Source organism: Onychostoma macrolepis, chromosome 03, assembly GCF_012432095.1.
Source record: "Onychostoma macrolepis isolate SWU-2019 chromosome 03, ASM1243209v1, whole genome shotgun sequence".
Taxonomy (NCBI): Eukaryota; Metazoa; Chordata; class Actinopteri; order Cypriniformes; family Cyprinidae; genus Onychostoma; species Onychostoma macrolepis.
This window is the reverse complement of record NC_081157.1, coordinates 26112953-26129148: the sequence shown is the minus strand read 5'-3', so window position 1 is coordinate 26129148 and position 16196 is coordinate 26112953. Positions and strand designations below refer to the sequence as shown.

Genomic DNA, 16196 nt, shown 5'->3' with positions numbered 1-16196 from the left:
AGGGTTATTTAAACTCTTGGTAACACTTCTATGAAGCCCGTATTTATAATACATTATAAAGGTATTCTTAAGGCATTATAATGAATGCATTATAAATAACTTTGTTGTATTATCTCATGAATATTCATAAGAACAGTTTTAATGTATTATAATAGTTATTTGTGGTTATAGCTTTTAAGAGTGTGATGATTTATAACACATTATGAACACGATCCATCCTCTATGATGATAATAATAACATATAATACACATAATAATAAAAAAAAAAAATTTCTCAAACAGCCATAAGATCAGAGATCAGATTCATGTTAGTACATTAAGGAATGTTAACGAATGATGCCTTATTTAAAGTTCACAAGTTTTTTTTTTTTTTAATGTGTTCTCAAAAGAAATATCTTATGCTCACCAGTGAATAACGGGAAATAAAATGTATTCATGGTTATAGTAAAATATCTTATGATGCATTCATAAAATGTATTTTATTAATCATTTTAATCAGACATTTATTTCCATAACAGGACAATTCATGTTTATTAAACTAACATGCAAATTTAATCGCATGAATTGTGAAATTGAATTGTCGTGTACTGTTTAGACATCTTCATGATGAAAACGAACAAAAAACTACAAATAAAAACATACAAAGTTTTTGATAAGAATTTAAATATCATTACATTGCTGCCCTCTTGTGGTTCTTAGGAGCTGAGACTAATATTACTAAAAGGAAACAAGTCTATAAGAAGCAGCACTGTGCTAACACTAAATTCCTATTAAAATGACATTAAATGCAATAAACACACAAATAATATTATGTATTCATATGCAATTTGTCATTGGATTTTTAGCACTGTCCTGAACAAACACCACACAGTACTCTGTTTGTATAAAGTGTACAAAAAAGGGGGAATATGGGACTGTCCAGCATTACTTGATTTATTATTGGTCCTCGAGAATTACTGTTTTACACTTTCAGCAGAGTCAACTATTTACCATAGAGCTCAAACAATGAAACTAACAGACAACACACAAAGCAACCATTTCCTTTAATACATACAAATATATAAATAAGTTACTGATTTTAAAAAGCAGTATCTACACAAAACTAAAAAAAATATATAATAGATATACCATTTATAATTTAAGGCATCTAGTAATAAATAAAAAATCTCACGTTCTGTGTTTTCTACATTCATTTGATCCCAGAAGAATCTAAATTACAGTAATGTGTGAATGTCAATTACAACTGGCCTGTGTTAGCAATCCTGAAGGAGGCTAGAGTAATAACTGAAATGAGATTTTCAAAATGTTTTGAGAGATGATCTGAAGTTCCCATGTGGCACCATGTAATAGAAAAGGACTATGCAAAGTTAAACCAGCAATGCTGGTCCAGTCTATTTTTACAGCAGTCCAAGAACCTCTCTGCACCATATCTGTGTACATAAGCTATGGCAAATACGTCTGATTGTCCACTAACAAGATAAGGATAAGAAAAGACTAGCTGTGCACTGAATGAACAAAATGAGTCACACATCAAACATCAGTCTCCATGTCTCTGATATTGTTACCATGTAAAGGCACTGGACTGTAATCACAGTCTATGGTCATCTTAGTGCTGGGCTTCAGTGAGTTAATGTCTTTATGAGTAAAGGAGCTCTTGACCTCTCTGCACTTCTGTCTGTCCAGCCAGTAGAAGGACAGCATGATGAAGAGACCGGCGGTGGAGCCGGTTATGCTGCAGGCGAAGAACACATAGGCATATTGGCTAGTGCTGTCAACCAGCATTCCTGGGGGAAAAAATCAAAAGTCACATAATAGAGAGAAACGGCGACCCCCACTTCTCAGCAGCTTTTGTTTCCAAAATTAGGTTTGACATTCATTTTCTCAGAAATGAAAATGCATGGATGAAAACCCATGAATTAAATAAAGCGACTGTATTTCAAATTTGAAAAACAGTCCAAACCATGAATCACTGACTTAATCAAATGATGTAGTAACTACAATATTGTGTGTGGCATAACATTTAATTGCTTCTGTAATTTAATAAGAATTGCAAAATACTCAGTTAAACTACCATTTAAAAGTTTGGGTTATATTAAAAACAACAATATTATGAAATATTACTACATTTTAAAATAACTGTTTTTTTGTTGTTGTTGTTATTTGAATATATAAAATGTAATTTATTCCTGTGATGTAAAGCTGATTTTTCTCCATCATCACTCCAGTCTTCAGTGTCACATGATCCTTCAGAAATCACTCTAATATGCTGATTTGCTGCTCAAGAAACATTTCTTATAATCAATGTTGAAAACAGATGTGCTGCTTAATATTTTTTTTTGGAAACAGTGATGCATATTTTTTAAGATTCTTTGATAAATAGAAAGTTATTTTGCAACATTATAATTGTTTTTACAGTCACTTTCAATCAAATCCTTTCTGAATAAAGTATAATTTGAAAATAAGTATTTTTGAAGAATATTTCTAACTAAACAGTTTTAATTACTGAATATTTACAGTTTGAAACAGTAATTTGTGTCCATACAAGTCAAAGGAAACCAACATTGTTTGGTAACTAGCATTTTTCAAAATATCTATTTGTGTTCCACAGAAGAAAGAAAGTCACTCAGTTTTGGATAAATATGTGACCCTGGAGCACAAAACCAGTCATAAGTAGCACGGGTATATTTGTAGCAATAGCCAACAATATATTGTATGGGGAAAAATTGTTGATTTTTCTTTTATGCCAAAAATCATTAGGATATTAAGTAAAGATCATGTTCCATGAAGAGATTTTGTAAATTTCCAACCGTAAATATACATACAGTACATCAATGGAAAGCTTAGTTATTCAACTTTTTAGATGATGCAAAAATCTCTAACTAACCTTTTAAGGACAATAAAAAAAAAAATCAGGCTGATATCATTGTTTAACACCCTTAGAGCTCTTTCTTGAAATGTTTTGTCATTGCTAAACATCTGTTTCTCTGTAAAGAAAATGAATGGATATTTATTTCTGGGAGCCTGCTGTTGTGCAATGAAGTGCTCCTATCATAGACTGATCAGCTAATTGCCGTGTGCCTTGACATTTAAGTTTCCTTGGTAATGGTAACTGGAGAGGATCCCTAGTGCTTGATGTTTTGCTCACCTATACAAGCCTTTCTGGACACCGGCCTGTAAATGAACTGACAACCTCATCGACTAACAGGATTACGACTGACCAGCTACCAATGACACGACCCTCACAGAATCACACACACACACACACACACACACACACTAAACCAACCTCTCACAGAAAACAGAAGAAAAAAAAAAACTTCATTCTGTATGATTTATAAGCTGTTTTCCTCATGGGGACCAGAAAATGTCCCCACAAGGTCAAAAATAACACATTTGGTCCCCATAAAGTAAGGAATGCCAAATACACACATTGACCAGACTTCTTTCTTCCTTCTATAAATGGATTAAAATTCTCTCATCATTTACTCGTACTTCCCTGGAACACACACAAAAATGTTAGGCAAAATATGCTGGTCTAATCTTTTATGAGAGCATATAATGACTATGGGACGTCAAGCTCCAAAAAGCAGTACCATGCAGTCCATACAACTATTGCTCTATATTCCAAACTCCCAGAGCCAGACTGGAGTAAAATTTATAAAGCGTGCATACGCTCAGATTTGATCTTAGAGTGTGCGTACGCTTAAATCCAGGCCAACGCTCATATTTGTAAAAACGGTCTTTGACATGGAAAAGTGCTTAGCAGACGTGCACACTTTTTCTTGTGGGAGTACTGCAGGTTTTTGGAAATGTAAGCTGTTCTTGCAGCTTGCTGTTCTAAATTAAATCATTTGGATGATGACTGCGATCTTTTACATGCTAATGACATTAATTAGAAGTCGTTTGCAAGGCAGAGAACTGAAACCATTAATTTGCGAGCAAGTTCAAGCTCATTTGCGATTCATAGATTTCACATCTATGTATGTACGTATGTTTTCTGAACGTACTGTATGTTCATTTTATGAATCACACATACATTCGAGAAATGATCGTAAGATCAATTTTAGGATGGTTTCTGCTCAACATTTTATAAATGAGGCCCCAGACGTCTAATGCTCATGCTCATGCTCATATACAGTATATATATATATATATATATATATCATCAAGAGTAATAAAACAAAAATAAAAAATAATGTGTATTTCCTTTGATCCTAACATTTAAATTTATCCCAGCTCCCTATCATTTGACCTATAAATGGAAGCAGTGAGACGGATACCGCGGCCCACAGGGCTACAGTGCCAACTTAAAAACAAACAAGAGAAAATAAAAGTAATTACTTATATTTATCTTTAATTGTTAATTTAATTACTTACTTTTATTTAATTAATATTAAAACATTTATATTTTAATATTTATTAATTAATTGTAAATTAATAAATAAATAAACTAAATAAAAAAGTAACCTCCGCTGATTTTTAGGTTTGTTCCAACTAAATATGAGTATAGTAATTTACAGAAGCCATTCGGCGTTGAATGATAACCACTTACAACTGAGTAGGAAAATAAAAACATTACAAAATAATAATAATAAAAACAAGGAAAAATCATTCATAGGACCGGCCAGCACTTTCTTCAGTTCTCCTGATGCCCAGTCCGGGCCTGCTAAGTACAGTACAAGTGGAGGGGAAACAAATTAGATGAAATGCTGATCTAAATTGTGGTTTGTTTATTACAAAGCTATTCTATGCCTTTAATGGTTGAATATTGTACATGAACTTCAAAGGAACTACTTTTATGGTGCTTTTTTTTTTGTTTTGGAGCCTGAAAGCCACTTCGTTGTTGTATGGAAAAGAATACAGTCTATGCACTTACACAAAATAAAATCACATGAAATACAAGCAAGCATGCTGTTTTAACCTACTAATGCAGTACTAAAGCATATGCAAACTTTAGAAAAAAAGCATTACATCACCTGCTAACGGCGGGCCAAGCAGCAGCATGACGCTCTCCATAATGCTGATGAGGCCCAAGGCGGATGGGAAGCGGCTCATCTCGACCGTGTCCATCAGTACGGTGAACAACAAGGAGCCGACGAGGCTCATGGAAAACCCAAACACTATAACATACGCCAGCAGTACTGGGAAACTCGTCGCCATCCCGCAGATGCAGTTGCTTAATCCGTTAATCAGCACCGCTGTGGCAAACAGGTAGGCAAAGTTATGGCTTCCACGGAAGCGAGGCAGCCCAAAAACCAGCGCCGTCGCTGGCCGAACGGTGATGTTGATCAACCCCAGGATGGCCATCAGTAGAGCGGCTCGGTCTTGCTCCATACCGTAAGCGGTGGCATAGGGAACCAGGTAAACGAGGGGCACCACGAAGCCCAGCATCATCCAGGACACCCCAAGAGCATAGGCACAGAAGTACGGGTTACTGCACAGCAGGTCGAAAGCCATGTGTCTGCGCAGGAAAGGCATGACGGTGGAGAGAGTGGCCCGCAGACGGCCTTTCAGACCCTCTCGTTCCTGAGTAATGGAAAGGCAATTGGTTTTGAGTTGGCGATTGTCCGTCTGTCCGCTTCTGGCTTCCATCTTTGGTTTGGCCCCAAGGGGGCGCATTACGGCCCCACAAACGCAGCAGTTCAGCAGGACCCCTCCCAGCACCAGAAAGCTGCCCCGCCAGCCAAAGCTGCTGAGCAGATAATTGGCTAGCAATGGTAGGGTGCTCAGCCCGAGTGCGGTGCCAGTGGAAGACAAGGCGTTAGCAAACACCCTGCGCCGCACAAAGTAGTGGCCCACCATTGTGATCGATGGCTGGAATGACAAAGAGAATCCCATTCCTGAGAAGGAGAGGTGATAATTCAGTCCATGCGGCCTACTGAGCAATCATTTTAACGTTTCTAAGAAGGTCATTTACAGGCCTACCTACCTGTGATAATGCCAGCAGTGATATACAGCTCTACCATTGTCTGTGCAAATGAGCTGGCTGCCATTCCCAGTCCGCTCAGGATCCCGCCAATAATTATTGTAGCACGGCAACCAAGGCACTCCACGAGAACACTACATATGGGGCCTACAGAAAGACAAAGGCATTGTAATGCGAACAATGATGAACACGATTTTTCGCGAATACACAGTGTCACGGTGTGCACACATTAGCTGCATCTGACTTACAGATGATCCCGTTTCATGTCTGCACACATATGCAGATGATGACAAACAATGGTAGCTATTTGGAAATTAAACTCTCAATATCTGCAAATTAAAGTTTGGTCGCTGCATTTGATAAGCTCTGGTAGAAAGGCCTGAATTCAATTATGGGATCAGGCTGCCATTTCCATGTATCCAATGTGATGCTGCCCACATAAACATGGACTAGATTTACACAAATCACTCAAATGTATGGAACCTTACAATGACATGCAAGGGGAAAAACTACACAACTTAAGAATTTTTTTCTCATGACTTATTTATTCGGACCTTCTTTTTAGTAAATGGTGGTCACTTTGTGCTTATTGGTTCCCTAGTTTTGATTTTATCAAAACGATGTAAAAATTTAAAGGATTTACTGAAACGGAGTGAATTGTGTCTGAAATGTTACCACATGTTAATAATTTGTGAGAACAAATTTTTCATTTGTGGCCACAATTTGTTTTTTTGTGGGATTTTTCTGTGCGGGGCTCCGTATAAATGCATAATTTAGACTCTGAAGCATAGCTGGGCAACTCTGGCTTCAAAAACAGCACCAGAGTTGCCCAACCCTGTTCTAAAACAGTTCACCCAAACATAAAATTGTTTTCATTATTTACACAACACAAAATGAGATGTGTCGGCAGAATGTCTGAACTGCTCTTTCCCTTCAAGGAAAGTAGATGGCTCCAACAAGGACAAAGAAAAGCATTATAGTAGTTATTTTTGTCAGAGCTCTCATTTTCAATGAAAACAGAACCTTAGAAATTCTGTCTAAGATGTCCATTTTCTGTTTTACAGAAGAATAAAAATACAGGGTCGGAAAGATATGAGGGTTTTTATTAACATTTTTATTTTTGGGTGAACTAAACCTTCTTAGTATTGTCTGTTGGATTATATGCACTCAACTGATATACTTCTGTCACTGTTTACATTTTGGTAGTAAAAAATGCGTAAAGGGGTTATGAAATGGAAAATAAAATGTCCTTGATTTTTACACATGATGTTACTTTCAATTAAGGCATACTGCAAGTTTAATTACTCCCCAGTTTATAATATGAGGTTTTCTTCAGCCAGGATTTGAAATCCGTCATGATTTTGCTCTACACTTTTCTTAATGTGTGCATGTAAATCAGGTAAGAGCTCTCAATATGGAAGCCAAAATCCTTTAAATGAAATGCATGAAATTTTACCATGTCAACACACAGTAGATTTGTCCATGATAACACATTAAAGCATCAGTTTTCTTCATGTTTTTTTAGTATGTGTAAAGACGCACAGTTTTACAGCATTTCATTATGTGTGGCCACCATTATTTTCCAGCACTGCCTTAACCCTCTTGGGCATGGCGCTCACCAGAGCTTCACAGGTTGCCACTGGAGTCCTCTTCCACTCCTCCATGACAACATCACGGAGCTGGTGGATGTTAGAGACCATGCACTCCTCCACCTTCCGTTTGAGGATGCCCCACAGATGCTCAATAGGGTTTAGGTCTGGAGACATGCTTGGCCAGTCCATCACCTTTACCCTCAGCTTCGTTAGCAAGGCAGTGGTCGTCTTGGAGGTGTGTTTGGGGTCGTTATCATGTTGGAATACTGCCCTGCAGCCCAGTCTCCGAAGGGAGGGGATCATGCTCTGCTTCAGTATGTCACAGTACATGTTGGCATTCATGGTTCCCTCGATGAACTGTAGCTCCCCAGTGCCGGCATCTGTGGGTCATCCTCAAACGGAAGGTGGAGGAGCACAAGGTCTCTAACATCCACCAGCTCGGTGATGTCGACTCCAGTGGCAACCTGTGAAGCTCTGGTGAACTCCATGCCCAAGAGGGTTAAGGCAGTGCTGGAAAATAATGGTGGCCACACAAAATATTGACACTTTGGGCCCAATTTGGACATTTTCACTTAGGGGTATACTCACTTTTGTGGCCAGCGGTTTAGACATTAATGGCTGTGTGTTGAGTTATTTTGAGGGGACAGCAAATTTACACTGTTATACAAGCTGTACGCTCACTACTTCACATTGTAGCAAAGTGTCATTTCTTCAGTGTTGTCACATGAAAAATATAATAAAATATTTACAAAAATGTGAGGGGTGTACTCACTTCTGTGAGATACTGTATGACAATTACTGTGATGGAGGATGAGATTATGTTGCGATGAAGTTCAAAGGTAATTAAAATTAATCTTCCAAAGTAAGTAAAATTATACTCATGTTTTGATATTTGGATTACAATAATATTTTTTATTTTTATTTTTTTGGATAACATTATTGATTACAATTTTAGTAAGCAATTAGTCATTTATTTTGGAATAATATATATATATATATATATATATGTTTGTGCGTGTGACCCTGGACCACAAAACCAGTCTTAAGTCGCTGGGGTATATTTGTAGCAATAGCTAAAAATACATTGTATGGGTCAAAATTATCGATTTTTCTTTTATGCCAAAAATCATTAGGATATTAAGTAAAGATCATCTTCCATGAAGATATTTTGTAAATTTCATACTGTAAATGTATCAAAACTTAATTTCTGATTAGTAATATGCATTGCTAAGAATTCATTTGGACAACTTTAAAGGCGATTTTCTCAATATTTAGATTTTTTTGCACCCTCAGATTCCAGATTTTCAAATAGTTGTATCTCAGCCAAATATTGTCCGATCCTAACAAACCATACATCAATGGGAAGCTTATTTATTCAGCTTTCAGACGATGTATAAATCAAAATTTTCAAAAAATTGACACTTAAGACTGGTTTTGTCGTCCAGGGTCACACATATATATATATATATATATATATATATATATATATATATATATATATATATACAGTGGGTACGGAAAGTATTCAGACCCCTTAAATTTTTCACTCTTTGTTATATTGCAGCCATTTGCTAAAATCATTTAAGTTCATTTTTTCCTCATTAATGTACACACAGCACCCCATATTGACAGAAAAACACAGAATTGTTGACATTTTGCAGATTTATTAAAAAAGAAAAACTGAAATATCACATGGTCCTAAGTATTCAGACCCTTTGCTCAGTATTTAATAGAAGCACCCTTTTGATCTAATACAGCCATGAGTCTTTTTGGGAAAGATGCAACAAGTTTTGGGATTTGGGGATCCTCTGCCATTCCTCCTTGCAGATCCTCTCCAGTTCTGTCAGGTTGGATGGTAAACGTTGGTGGACAGCCATTTTTAGGTCTCTCCAGAGATGCTCAATTGGGTTTAAGTCAGGGCTCTGGCTGGGCCATTCAAGAACAGTCACGGAGTTGTTGTGAAGCCACTCCTTCGTTATTTTAGCTGTGTGCTTGGGGTCATTGTCTTGTTGGAAGGTAAACCTTCGGCCCAGTCTGAGGTCCTGAGCACTCTGGAGAAGGTTTTCGTCCAGGATATCCCTGTACTTGGCCGCATTCATCTTTCCCTCGATTGCAACCAGTCGTCCTGTCCCTGCAGCTGAAAAACACCCCCACAGCATGATGCTGCCACCACCATGCTTCACTGTTGGGACTGTATTGGACAGGTGATGAGCAGTGCCTGGTTTTCTCCACACATACCGCTTAGAATTAAGGCCAAAAAGTTCTATCTTGGTCTCATCAGACCAGAGAATCTTATTCAGGTGTTTTTTAGCAAACTCCATGCGGGCTTTCATGTGTCTTGCACTGAGGAGAGGCTTCCGTCGGGCCACTCTGCCATAAAGCCCCGACTGGTGGAGGGCTGCAGTGATGGTTGACTTTCTACAACTTTCTCCCATCTCCCGACTGCATCTCTGGAGCTCAGACACAGTGATCTTTGGGTTCTTCTTTACCTCTCTCGCCAAGGCTCTTCTCCCCCGATAGCTCAGTTTGGCCGGACGGCCAGCTCTAGGAAGGGTTCTGGTTGTCCCAAACGTCTTCCATTTAAGGATTATGGAGGCCACTGTGCTCTTAGGAACCTTAAGTGCAGCAGAAATGTTTTTGTAACCTTGGCCAGATCTGTGCCTTGCCACAATTCTGTCTCTGAGCTCTTCAGGCAGTTCCTTTGACCTCATGATTCTCATTTGCTCTGACATGCACTGTGAGCTGTAAGGTCTTATATAGACAGGTGTGTGTGGCTTTCCTAATCAAGTCCAATCAGTATAATCAAACACAGCTGGACTCAAATGAAGGTGTAGAACCATCTCAAGGAACTTAAATGATTTTAGCAAATGGCTGCAATATAACAAAGAGTGAAAAATTTAAGGGGGTCTGAATACTTTCCGCACCCACTGTATATACAGTATATATATTTTTTAATGTAATCCTCCTAACTTTGATCCTGTCCAAAACTCATGCTATTGGCTGGCATGTCTAACCACTCAAACAAATTGAGCAATGTTCTGAAATTGTTTATACTTTCCGGGAAATCAGCCTATTAGGCTTATTTATGGTTGTCTTTGCATATTAGCTTGGGAAAAAAAAATTACACACCTTTAAAAAGTGTTTTTTTTTTCAATTAGAGTCTGAGAAGGTATCATATCCCAAGATACAAAGAGTGAAAACAAGTGTCAAAGAATATCATCATCACTTTATGACCTTTTTTTTGTGTTAAATGAGAAACTTGATTTGATGTGACACTTTGCACGCAATGAGCACAGCAGTTAGTACAGTGCAAATTACTTCAAGCTCTTTAAAACATCAAGGGAGATTGAACATTTGCCCTGCTTAAATTAATGCTTTAGGCGTCACGGCACTGCATGAAAACAAACTCATAAGATCTCCTTAACATTGTCTTTGGCACTAACTTGCCCAGCTGACAGCAAAGAGAAAGGGCTGGAAAGACAAATAAATCTTTCTCAAAGAAAAACAATGGTATCTTGGCTGTTCCAGAGCCAGTCCAGGAATATAATAACAACCTCCTGCCTGATTCAGAGCTGTCTGGCTGAGCATAAGCGTTTCAGTTCACTGGTTCCTATAAAGTGTGCACTAGGTTACACTTTATTTCGATAGTCCACTTGAAACATTCTACTAACTAAAAGTAACTTCACAACAACATGTCAACTAACTCTCATTAGTATACTGTTAGGTTAGGGTTTGTAGAATAAGTTGACATGTACTTACATGTTACTTATGGTCAGTAGATTATCTAAAGTGGACTATTAAAATACAGTTAAGGCGATATTTGTAGATGTTCAGTACAATACAAATTACCGTATTGTGTGTGTGTGTGTGTGTGTGTGTGTGTGAGTACAGTATATACCTTTCAAAAGTTTGGGGTTTCAGCAAGGACACACTAAATTGATCAAAAGTTACAGTAAAGATATTCATAACATTACCAAAGATTTCTGTTTAGAATAAATGTTGTTCTTTTGAACTTTCTATTCATCAAAGAAATAATAATAATAATAAATAAAAAATAAATCCTAAAAAACATATATGATTCCCACAAAAACATTAAGCAGGACAGTTTTTTTTTCATTGATAATAATGAGAAATGTTTCTTGAGCATCAGATCAGTATATTAGAATGGTTTCTGAAGGATCATGTGACACTGAAGACTGGAGTAATGATGGAGAAGATTCAGCTTTTCATCACAATAAATTACATTTTACTATTTATTCAATAGGAAGCAGTTATTTTAAATTGTAATAAAATGTCAAAATATTATTGTTTTTACTGTATTTTTGATTAAAGAAATGCAGTCATGGAAAACACGAAAACCCTAAAAAATCCTACAGACCCCAACCTTTAGAATGGTAGTGTATGTATTGTATATAGTGCGTAATCTTTCATACTCAGAAATCCTGTATTTAGTGATAAATTAATTGTGGTAAATTGATAAATCAATTATAAAAGTAAATAATTATTATATGAAATACTCAAAATGAATTACTAAATTAATGGGATTTTTTCATATGAAGATTAATGTGATTTAAATCAAATACAGAATGTATGATTTGTGTCTTTACTGTTATGTAACAATGGTAATGGATTGTAATGGTTGTATATCTGGTGTACTTTGTCCTCAAGCACAGCTGCCTAGTAACGATGAATGAGCTGCATTAAGCTGAATAAAAATGCCGGCCTCCCAAATCCTTTTCAGCATGTCGACTATTCTTTGAGTTAGTACTGACTGGGATGGTGTGCAATAACTGGATACATTTCCCTGTGAAGTGATATGTCAATGCACACTCCTAACAATTTATAATCTCCCTTAAGATGGCCAAAACTCCTGCTGTCATCCTCTGACTGTGAATGTTTCATGTTATGCAACAGATCAGTGTTGCACAACCAGTTAAGTACAGTAACTTGATAGAAGTGTTTTTCAGATACTGTACGTAACCCTGTGGTGCAGGTGAATGCAGGAGCGCCGTGAGGATTGCATCACAAAGCTTGGATGAACTAATGCATCAAACACATAAATCAGTAGTATTAGAGATCCTCCCTACCGCCTGCATGCAGCACTGCCATCATGATGGCTGGCACCCATGACGTTTCAGTGTTGCTGGCTTGGAAGTTGTTCTGCAAGTCTGTGTAAAATATCCCGATGCAAGAAGGGAAAGCCAGAGTCATTGCTAAGACCAGAACGGTAGCCGCAACAACCACCCAACCCCAGCCACCATCAGGAGCCACCGGGCCACCGCTGCTGTCCTCCGCTCCTCCGGTGGAGCGGTGCTGCACCTCTAAAATACTGGAGGAGTCCTCTTCCTGTTGGTCCGGCTCCTCAGACCCAGGATCTGTTTCTACAGCAGCGCTGTTTGCCTGGGCCTGATGAACCCTCACACCCTCCGTCATTATGTCTCCTCACTCAAGCGTCTACAGGGTTGAGACAACAAGCAAATTATCATCTATTACAGTACTATCTAAACACATGTTAAATGTGGGTTTATGTTGTGGATGATTTTGCAATGTATGCTTAAATAAATCAAAATAAAAATCTTGTATTGTCACAGGAGATTCAAACTTCTTTAAAGTTGACTCCACTACATCCCAAAGACTTTCAAAAGGGTTAAGGTCAGGACTTTGTGGTGAACAGTTTATGTGTGAAAATGATTCCTTGTGATCACTGAACCACTATTGTACAATTTGGGTCTAATGAATCTTGACATTGTCATTCTTGAATATGTAGGCCTACGTGGGTAGGGGAGCGCGGGGCACAAAATAACGCGGGGTTAGTTGTAACACACGTGGTTTAAATATTTCCACACATGCTAGCATAACAAAATTTACAGTATTTACTAGTTTCCATATCAACATTATATACTTCTGGTGAGGCTTAATTCACTAGTAAGCAATTAGTTGACGGTCAGAACAGCAATTACTTGACAGTCACCCTAACAACACACCAAAATCCACACAGAACACCCTGACGACACACTGAAAAACCGCACTCACCCACGTCTTCTGACATGATGGTGAGAAATAAAAGCTACACTCTACATCAGTTATAGGGTTAAAGGATTTGAATTGTTGACAAGCATACAACATGCCAGAAACATATTAATCACTGCAATAATTATCCAATCCTAGACTCTTCAGTATTTGCTTATTTAAATTCAAACAGAAACATTTTTTTAGGGAGGTCGATTTTAAACACTCCTTTTTGCATGCAATTTCTCTGGAAACTTCTTTGCTTTTAAATGAATATAAACTGTCACAAACATTTAGCCACACAACTCTGTGTGTGTATTGTTGAGTGCTGAGTAACTCTATATCTGTTATCATTATTTGTGTCAAACACTGAAAGCCATATTATCCTGTGACAAAGCAAACATAAATACATAATATTATTATTATTATTTTTTTTTCATTTAAGGCATATTCTTATTCATATTATATTATATTATATTATATTATATTATATTATATTATTAGAGTTTTGTATAGTATATTTTGGCTGTGTAGGCTAAGTATGAAAACGTTTTATTTTGCACTTGGACTTAAGGTTATATAGAAACAGGATTATAAACAATGTGCATTATTGATCTTAGGGTTTCTGCATTTTTGCATTTTGGAAATGTATTAGTGAAACATTTAATTTGGTCTCAAAGTCTTCAGATTTCTGACTGTCCATTTTAAATTCATATTCTTCTCACTTCGCCTCGTTTGAAACAGATTTTTTTTTTATTATATTACGAATTTTATTCGTTGGCTACTTCAAAATTGCATGCTATCATATTTAATTTATCTCAGCTATGTCTCTTTATGATAGGTAGCCTACACCCGGACAAAATAGCCTAAGCTTTCTGACAAGTTCTGTACAAGAATAATTGACGAATTCATTTGACTTGATTTGACGTAGCATAAATTTGACAGCCTACAATGTAGCTTTTTTAGTTTTTAATTTTTCTTTTCTGCTCCATTGTAACTGTTTATAATAATAATAAGCCAACGTTCACCGGCGGCAGCATCACGCGCAGATAACGCAGTCAGTTCTTATCCACACGGACGCGTTTAACAGTCTCGACGACCGAAAATGATTTTTATTCGTTCATCCGCTTCATACTTTGTTCACCTGTCTCCATGAGAGCGGCTTGACAAGCCAGAACTTGAACGCGCCGCAGGCTATCGGTTGTTTCATGTTGGCACAGCGCGAATAGCCTAATAATTTGATCATAACATAATTAAAAGTGCCTTGATTCACGATATAAAGTATCTAGTTCACCAGATAGCTCACCATACCGCAAACCCTAATAACGCAAATTAAGCTGACACCACACCTGCTTCATTTACGGTCAGCCATCTATTGCTCAGCATGAACTCCAAACAAAGCAGCCAGCAGGTTATTATGTCCGGCTGAATGCGACCAAATAAACACCAATAGCCTATGTGTTTCCTCACCTTCAGGAGGTAGCCTCGATGACATCTGTAGCTGACGCTGAGTGGTCCTCCGTGAGTGTGAGCTGCTGTTGACCGCCCGCCCTGCCCCTGTGACCCGCGGGACTGAACGGTATGAGAGGGACGGGATGCATGCAGACGGGATTAGACACAACCCGTGACTGTACTTTATAAACTACGTTATGATTTCTTAATCACTGCCCCTTTGACACGCTATCGGACTCTGACGTAATAACACGACAGTGTCGCCAGTCACATCCAAGTCAATGCGCAGAGCATCCCATGATAAGACATGGTGAGGTTTTGCTTTTTCACAATATGTATATATAGGCAAATGGGATTTTTTTTTTTTTTTTTGATATTTGGTAGGCTAGTTATAGCTACTCCCAGTCACCACTGTTATAGGGTTAAAGCAAAAACGTAAAAGTACACTATAGGCTATACACATACACACACACACACACACACACACATGCAATATATATACTGTACATGCATACATATACATACATACATGTGTATATATATATATATATACTATATTGCCAAAAGTATTGGGTCACCCCCTTCTAATGAACAGGTTTGACTACTTTAGTAATTTCCTTGAGTATACAAATCTTAATGTTTAAGCATATAATGATATTCTAGGGAATTATGTGCTTCTAATTTTAAAGCAACAGTTTGGACAGGACCCTTTTCTATTCTAACATGGCAATGCCTCTGTGTATAAGGCAAGGTTCAAAAAGAAATGATTGATTCAGTTATTGTGGAAGAACTTGACTGGTCTGCAGAAAGCCAAACCCTAATCCCAGCTGAACACTTCTGGTGTGACTTTAAATGCAAATCTTGAGCCAAAAACTCTTTAACAAACACCAATGACTTGTACGTACACTATATGGACAAACGCATTGGGACACCCCCTTCTTTAGAACAGAAAAAGGCACTTCCAAAACTGTGGCAACAAAGATGGAAACATAATTCAGGGCTTGGCTTTCTGCAACCAGTCAAGTTCTTCCACAATAACTGACTCAATCATTTATTTTTGAACCTTGCCTTATACACAGAGGCATTGTCATGTTAGAATAGAAAAGGGTCCTGTCCAAACTATTGCTTTAAAATTAGAAGCACACAATTCCCTAGAATATCATTATATGCTTAAACATCAAGATTTGTACTCATAGAAATTACTAAAGTTGTCAAAA

The 16196-nt window shown here is 37.5% G+C and overlaps 1 protein-coding gene across 4 annotated transcripts; it reads right to left on the bottom strand.

Annotated features, from left to right (window-relative positions):
* Positions 1–83: 83 nt before the first annotated feature.
* On the bottom strand, positions 84–15186 carry slc16a5b (solute carrier family 16 member 5b). Of its 4 annotated transcripts, none has more exons than XM_058771919.1 (5): positions 14998–15182; positions 12606–12972; positions 5930–6073; positions 4977–5840; positions 84–1784 (listed from the first exon to the last, which is right to left on the bottom strand). In XM_058771919.1, the coding sequence occupies exons 2-5, from the start codon at positions 12949–12951 to the stop codon at positions 1531–1533; spliced, it is 1608 nt and encodes a 535-aa protein (XP_058627902.1). In that variant the 5' UTR covers positions 12952–12972; positions 14998–15182; the 3' UTR covers positions 84–1530. The 4 variants fall into 4 exon arrangements, with proteins under 4 accessions (XP_058627902.1, XP_058627905.1, XP_058627903.1 ...); XM_058771922.1 differs by having other exon boundaries at positions 1601–1732; positions 14998–15183; XM_058771920.1 differs by lacking the exon at positions 84–1784 and adding an exon at positions 4215–4666 and having other exon boundaries at positions 14998–15186.
* Positions 15187–16196: the final 1010 nt, after the last annotated feature.

Excerpts from the sequence above, each read along its gene's own strand:
- slc16a5b (XM_058771919.1), bottom strand. The coding sequence starts at position 12,951 with ATGACGGAGGGTGTGAGGGTTCATCAGGCCCAGGCAAACAGCGCTGCT. Across the intron at positions 6,074-12,605 it reads GGCAGTGCTGCATGCAGGCG|GCCCCATATGTAGTGTTCTC; the intron begins GTAGGGAGGATC and ends GTCTTTCTGTAG. Across the intron at positions 5,841-5,929 it reads CACTGCTGGCATTATCACAG|GAATGGGATTCTCTTTGTCA; the intron begins GTAGGTAGGCCT and ends TCTCCTTCTCAG.